This window comes from Sinocyclocheilus grahami, unplaced genomic scaffold, assembly GCF_001515645.1.
Source record: "Sinocyclocheilus grahami isolate Dianchi unplaced genomic scaffold, SAMN03320097.WGS_v1.1 scaffold782.1, whole genome shotgun sequence".
NCBI lineage: Eukaryota > Metazoa > Chordata > Actinopteri > Cypriniformes > Cyprinidae > Sinocyclocheilus > Sinocyclocheilus grahami.
This window is the reverse complement of record NW_015505961.1, coordinates 497,292-505,069: the sequence shown is the minus strand read 5'-3', so window position 1 is coordinate 505,069 and position 7,778 is coordinate 497,292. Positions and strand designations below refer to the sequence as shown.

Below are 7,778 nucleotides of genomic sequence, written 5' to 3'. Positions count from 1 at the left end.
AAACAGTGAAAATGCCTTTGTTTATATGCATTTTTGGTCATAAATTTCAAAACATGATTCTAATGTAATTTTACTACGAAGCAAACAAATGACAATGTTTCTGGAATGTTTTGCTTGGGATTAAAACAACAAAATCTGCACATTTAAATTAAATATTAAATGTACCAACAAAAAATTATAATTTGTTTAGATCTGATGTTGTAAAAATATTCATAAAACATTGCAAAACGATGTGCAAACAATATCATAGCGTTTCTGCAATGTTATGAAAATACGTATTACGTTAATACAACAAACAGCATCACGCATTAAAGAAGCTTATGATAAAAACAGTATTACAATCTTTTTACAACATAGCTGTGAAAGCTTTGATCTCAGCTCTTTTACATAGAAACTTACCAATCAGCTGGACATGGTCACGTTTATATACAGTAGCATTAAACTAACATATCTAAGGATGTTTACGCACTAGAACTGATACTGTATGCATCTAGTTAAATGGAAAAATATACAGTGTCATCTTCACACATGGATTTGAGGCCATCACCAAGTTGTTCATTAAGAGTCCTGATTTCCTCTTCCTGTTAAAACTCTACAGGTGCTGACAACCAATCAACAACCGCAACAGCTCTTAAGTGCGGATGTGTCAAAAACACTTCACATCCAATCAAATTACAGCTGCGTGATGGCATGAGAGCGGATTGAGTTCAGCTCATAGCAGAATGGGTGTCATTTTATATTGTGATCATTGTGAGGTGTTTCAGAATGACTCAATTTCAGGTTCAATTTGTGCAAAATGAATTTGTCTATTAGACTTCAGCTCACCATCTGAGCCGCACACATGAACGATGCCTCGAATTATCCTGCCGCACAATAGAAATCACAAAGGCCAAAGACTTATATTGAAGGAGGGAATCAAGCAGTATCTAGGCACCAGTGGGGAAATTCTTTTCACATAGGGAAGAAAACACCTAGCAACCACATCGTAACACCCTAGCAACTACCCACAACATCTTACCAACTGCCTAGCAATGGCCAAGTAACTCTACAGAGCACTGAAGAAATTGCAAATAAATGTCTAGTAAGTTCCCATAACACCCTACTAATAACAATTACTTAACCGCCCAGAACACCTTAGAAACCACATACAGTAGTAATACTTTGCAACCACCCCAACACCCTAGCAACTGCATAGCAAATAGAACCCTTACAAACATAACAGAACAGCCCTGCCAATGCCCTAGCAACCACTTTTAACACCCTAGCAACTGCATAGCAAATGTCCTGACAACTAAGCACCCTAGTCACAATGTAGCTTTTACATGGCAACATTCTAGAAACCACCCTAGCAACCATGATAACACTGCATAGCAACACCTAACAATACAGAAGACCCTAGCAACCCCCTATGTATGTAGCCACCCATAAAACCCTATAAACCACAAGGCAAAACCTTAGAAACCACCTAGTAACACCCTAGCAAGCACTTTTAACACCAGAACAACTGCTGAACAACTTATGTTTGTGTGGTGGAGCACCAGGGAAACACCATCTGGAAGACGGAGGAGGACGAGATCAAGAGTTACATCACACTCTAAAAAATGCTGGGTTAAATACAACCTAGTGCTGGGTTTGTCCCTATTTTACCCAGCACTGGGTTGTATTTAACCCAGCATTTTTTAGAGTGCAGTAAGTTGTTAAAGGGAAAGTTCACCCTAAATGAGCAATTTACTCTCCGTCAGGCCTGAATGATTAATTAATCATAAGATCAGATACATTGGTATATTGACTCGTTTTGAGTGTGAGTGACTGTCAGGCATTTGAAAGTAAGTTTTGATTGAGTAACTTGCAGATCTGTGCTGCTCGAACAGTTTCAGGTGCTTCAGTCTGATTCATCTAGTTCACTAAAAAGAATCTGTTTAAAAAGAATGATTAATTTCAATGCAGCTCTTGCAGTTTTCCTTGTTTTTGTTTCATTAAAACAGTTGTAAGAAACAATATAAAGCTGAAAAATAAAGCAAGTTTCAATAGTAATTTAATAATGGTACCTGCAACATCAGCTAAATTTGTATGTAAATAATGTGTATTGTAATGTATGTGTTTACCTTTTCCCATATCTCACAATTTACATATTTTTTTTTTGTCTTTGTATCCTGTGATAAAAAAATAAAAATAAATCCAGAATGCACCACAACATGAATACATCGTGCAGATTACCGTTTATGGGTTTATACTTAAATTACCAGTCGTGAGTTTTGTTCATGCATTTACAGTGGTATTAATAAAACATTTATAGTTTAATTGTTAATTAGTGAAATTCTGTTGCATCTTTTACCCAGAAGCCTTTTAAACATCAAATCCGGACCGATGTGACGGTGCGCAAATGATGAGTTTTCATTTTGGGTGCACTGTTTCTTTAAATAATACACCACACAAGTAGTTGCATTTATAACTTTTATCAGTCGTTTTACTTTGTTTGTTGCTTAACATTAGTATTGTGTGTGTTTATTTATTTAGCTTTGGAACTCCCCAATTACTCACCTTACCTTGGTGTAGGCTACTAACTCGTTTGTTTGTTTTTTCTTTTACATCTGTTGTAAAGTATATAACAGATTTGTATTCTCTTTTAAAGGTCTCTCTCCATCCCTTCAGTGTCTCTCAGAAAATGCAACTCTTGTGTTTCATATGATAAAACCCTAAATCGTGTAATTTTCCGCCCCATGAGGCCGGTGTGGCCGCCGCTGAAATATTGTTCTTGGTAATGAAAATGAAGCGACACTCGACACGTGAGGCGCCCTGGAGCTCCAGGAGGAGTATAAACACTGTTTCGCCATGTGTTTTGTCTCACCTCCTCTGCCCTCTAGTTTGAAACAGCGAGGGTCCCCCTCTCTCTCTCCTCCCAGCAGGTTTATTCTCACTCTCAGGGGCCCGAGCGCTTGCAGTGCGATTCCAGCGGCCATTAGCTCGACGAGAGGTAGTGAAGATGAGCGCGCCGGCGGGAAAACACACTCCCGCTGCTCACCGCAGGCTCCATCCGAGACTCGCTGAAGATTTCAAAGCCCAAATTACATCTTCAGTTTCTCTCATCCAGCGGCCTGCAAACAATCCTGCGGTTCGAGGAGCTTCACAGTCGGTTATTTCAAAGACTACCCACGAGATTTACCCAATATGAGTTATATTTCATGCTTAACCACTATAGAGACATCAGAGCCAGCGATAAATTCTAGAAGATCTGGCTGAGGGTGAGGTGCTCTCGGGCGGGTTTATGAATGCTGGACCGCCGCTGACGTCCTGGAGCTCTCATCTCCGAAAACACAGAAGCATATTTTCTAATAGATGTCATCTTTATTACATATTTATTGCATATTTAAAGTCTAAACAACTACTTTCTAATAAAAAAAACTCTTAAAACTACGTTCCGTGACATAAAAATATTTTATTTATAAAATTAGACCGGGTGTATCCAAATGAAATTTCTACCAGATTTGGGCAATTTATTCCAAATGACGTGGTTACATGAGATTTTGATTATTAGGAGTAGTCTGAATAAGAGTGGACTATTGTGATCCATGTGAATCCAGCTACTGAAAACTGAATTACACATCTAATGATTGGCTGAGCAATAAAAGCTTTAAACAGCATGTAGAGATCATTTATTAGTTAACAATATGTCTAATTTCTTGATGTCTGAAGACCTTTTGGAGTCTTTAGTTTACACTAGCATTCAAAAGTTTGTCACCGCCCAGAACTGAAGATGAGGCTTTGCATTTTAACGTATTTGAATATTTGAATTCTGAATTTCCAACCATAACAGTGCTTTTCAACATTAGTAAAGCATTGGCTTTATTTAATTCTACCCTACTGGAATTTCTATTGGACACACACACACACACACACACAAAAAACGCATTTCCAAAACATTTTACGTTCATTCACAAAATTTGTATTCCCCCAAAATGTTTACATTCCCCAAGGAATTTTGCATTCGCCTGAGACACTTTTGTGGGGGAACACATTTGGAAAGGTTTCCTACAGAGCCCCTGAAGGGACATGGTGATAGAAGAAATACAAAAGAGAGGAAAAAATTAATTCCAATGATTTTGGGGTCTCTCACAAAAGCTTTGTGAGTTTTGCATTACACTCCAGCATTCGGTCAAATATATTTTGTGTTCCTCACTTTGCTTTCCCACATTTATTCCCAACATCCTACAGTTGAAACCAATTGAATGTGAAATAAGATCAGTTCAGAGAAAGATCGGAAAAAGACATGTAAACATACAGTATGCTTACTTGCTTTATAGGGACTACAGTACAAATATGAATGCTTCCATCACACACAGAAGCGCATGGATGTAGGTTCTTAAAAAAAGGGATATTATCGCGTTAATTAACTGACATAAAGCTGAAATCAAAACACTATAAATATTATATAAAAAACATACTAAATGAAAATTAAAAATGTTGTCTTGGCACCCAGAATAACTGTTAAAGCTAAAAAAAAAACTAAACTAATAATAAATTAAACCTAATAGTAATATTTAAAAATAACAAACACAAAACCAAAAAACTAAATGACTAAAAATGTAAATAAAAATTAAAAATAAATATGAAAAACACAAACTAAAGAATTTCAGATACTAATACAAACTATAATAGTATATAAATAATGTTTTAAGTCATGCGACTGGCATAGATACTGTACCTGGAGTGAAAAATGTCCGTAGCATCGCAGCACAGGCCTAAAGGGTTTTCACCTCAAAAGAAGAAGAAAATAAAAAACTATGTTAAAATAAATGCACGTTTTGGGCACACGTTCCCTGTGTGATGTGACATGAAAATTCTGAATAAAATAACAACTATAAAAACACTATACCACACTATTAAGAACTTACTGTTGTTACTCTTGATCTCGTCCTTTCTCAGAATCTTCTGGATGGTGTTTCCCTCGTGCTCCACCACACAAACATACTGGTTCTTCTTTGACTCCTCTGGTCTAATATTGAGGGTAGATGATTTCTGGAAGGTCCCATCTACATTTGGTAGTAGCTCTCCAAGATCCACATCCTCATCGTGATCCTGTCCATTTCTTAACCAGGTGATAGTCACTGCTGCTGGGTAGAAACCTGTGGCATGACACACCACTGGAGACGAGGGATCCTTCTGTAACAGAGACACTTCAGGAGCTAAAAAAAATGTGAGGAAAATATTTAATACTTCAAATTAATGATAAGATCAACTCAAACATAAATGCAGCTTTTATTTTCAGTGCTCCTCATTTGGGAGTCACATTTGTGGTTTCGTGGTCAAAAGTCACACCTAAATCTATTTGATATAATTTTCTGTTACTTATTAATATTTGTGCAGTAATCATGATCCATTTTTCCAACTGAAAATATTTGTTTCTAATGTTTTCATTATTTTTCAATTAATGCAGTATTTCAGGTAAAATATAAGCAAAGAACACCAGTGGGTTAATGAAGCAAACCATGAGAAAAGACAAATGCCAATTAATCATTCAATATAATAATGATAATAATAATAATAAAATATCTGCTTGATAAACAAAGTGAATTTCACGAAAGGCAAGCTACCTCTTCTCTCTAAATCCACTTTTCTCAACGTCAAGAAATGTTTTAACCAGTGAACACACTCATGTTGGTAGTATTGTCTGAGTAATTCAAGCTGTGCTCTGTCATTATTCCACTTGAGCATTGTTATTATTCCCTGCTGTACAGGTGTGATGTATCGGAGTTCCTTCACATCTAGTGTGACATAATCCTCTCCATCATAACTGTACTGATCAAACCCTTCTGAAGCTCTAGTCTGATTGTCCCAATCACATCCATACATCCTCTGATACGTATGAACACCTGAAGAGAGAACGCGAGAACCATATATATATATATATATATATATATACAGTATATATATTATATATATTATGCAAGTCAATGGTTACCAGCATCTGTTTGGTTACCTACACTCTTCAAAATATCTTCTTTAATTACGTCACGACTCTAGAAAGTAAGCCGTGCAACAATTTCAAGATCACTTGCTATTTCTACATTTCACTTCTGAAAGAGAGGTGTTATGCACGTGTTTAGTGTGTATGTTCGTTCTCTGAATCACTTATACGCACAATTGAAAAATGATCGTAAGATCAAATGTAGGACGACTGAAAATGAGGCCCCAGACTCTTTCGTATTAACCAGTGTTCATTGTGTGCCATGTAATAAGTTGCGTTTTTATTGAAAATGTTGAAGGAGAATAGGCAAAGGCATGTTTTGGTAGCAGTGCAAAAATTTCAAGTTTCTTACAAGTTTAATTACAGTCCTAATCCCAGTAAAATTCAGACTCCTCAAGATATCTGATTTAAACAAACATGAGAGACAGTCAGTGATGCACAGGCCAAACTTGCATCCTGACGTCCGAGACGGCAATGTTTGGATGATTAACAACGGGCCTCAGAAGGAAAATGGCCCATCTCAGCAATTTGATGAATTTAAGTGTCCAGCAGGGCAGAATAGTCTGTAAAAGCCTTTATGTGTGAGTGTGTGTGTGCGATTTCTATAGTGTGTGATAAAATAAGCGGAGGAAGAATAAGAATGGTGGCCCATATAAATCATTTTGACGGGTGGCTCTCAACACCTTGATAACATTATTACTTTTGGGATAATTACCCCGTGTAGATAACAGCTAGTATGGCCTCTGCATTATAGAAACTACTTCAGTGCATGGATACTTCAGAGTGATGAAACAACCTTTTCTGAAAATTATAACTACCTGTTGATGCTGCTGTTATGCCATTATTGAAACCACAGTGCTCTCATTTACCCACTATCTCCATTTGTTTTATAACACAAACTTTTCAGAGTATTTTCAGAGTTAATCAGCAACATTTACCTTTTTTGAAGTGTTGGACCTTCATGGTTAACGCTTAACCAGAAGATAATTTAAACCCTTCTGTCAGATTGTCTGTTTTTTCGGTAATGCCCTTACAATTGTAGTCTCTGGCAATTGTTCCGGACAATTTATACAGTGGGGAAAAAAAGTATTTAGTCAGCCACCAATTGTGCAAGTTCTCCCACTTAAAAAGATGAGAGAGGCCTGTAATTTTCATCATAGGTATACCTCAACTATGAGAGACAAAATGAGAAAAAAATCCAGAAAATCACATTGTAGGATTTTTAAAGAATTTATTTGCAAATTATGGTGGAAAATAAGTATTTGGTCAATAACAAAATTTAATCTCAATACTTTGTTATATACCCTTTGTTGGCAATGACAGAGGTCAAACGTTTGCTGTAAGTCTTCACAAGGTTTTCACACACAGTTGCTGGTATTTTGGCCCATTCCTCCATGCAGATCTACTCTAGAGCAGTAATGTTTTGGGGCTGTCACTGGGCAACACGGATTTTCAACTCCCTCCAAAGATTTTCTATGAGGTTGAGATCTGGAGACTGGCTAGGCCACTCCAGGACCTGGAAATGTTTCTTACGAAGCCACTCCTTCGTTGCCCGGGCGGTGTGTTTGGGATCATTGTCATGCTGAAAGACCCAGCCACATTTCATCTTCAATGCCCCTGCTGATGGAAGGAGGTTTTCACTCAAAATCTCACGATACATGGCCCCATTCATGCTTTCGTTTACACGGATCAGTCGTCCTGGTCCCTTTGCAGAAAAACAGCCCCAAAGCATGATATTTCCACCCCCATGCTTCACAGTAGGTATGGTGTTCTTTGGATGCAACTCAGCATTCTTTCTCCTCAAGATGAGTTT

General features: G+C 37.2%; 2 protein-coding genes across 2 annotated transcripts in view; both read right to left on the bottom strand.

Annotated features, from left to right (window-relative positions):
• Positions 1-4,671: 4,671 nt before the first annotated feature.
• LOC107561594 (HLA class I histocompatibility antigen, B-73 alpha chain-like) lies at positions 4,672-5,895 on the bottom strand (the record flags this gene model as incomplete). The annotated part of the gene is made up of 3 exons (XM_016246066.1): positions 4,672-4,754; positions 4,893-5,183; positions 5,592-5,895. Coding segments are annotated over 3 exons (678 nt in total), but the record flags the coding sequence as incomplete, so codon positions are not given.
• Positions 5,896-6,009: 114 nt separating this feature from the next.
• The window catches only part of LOC107561593 (major histocompatibility complex class I-related gene protein-like), a 10,137-nt gene continuing 8,368 nt past the window's right edge, over positions 6,010-7,778 (bottom strand). Inside the window, exon 5 of the mRNA XM_016246065.1 lies at positions 6,010-6,017. Within this exon, the coding sequence (XP_016101551.1) occupies positions 6,010-6,017 (8 nt within the window). The remainder of the gene's footprint in view (positions 6,018-7,778) is intronic.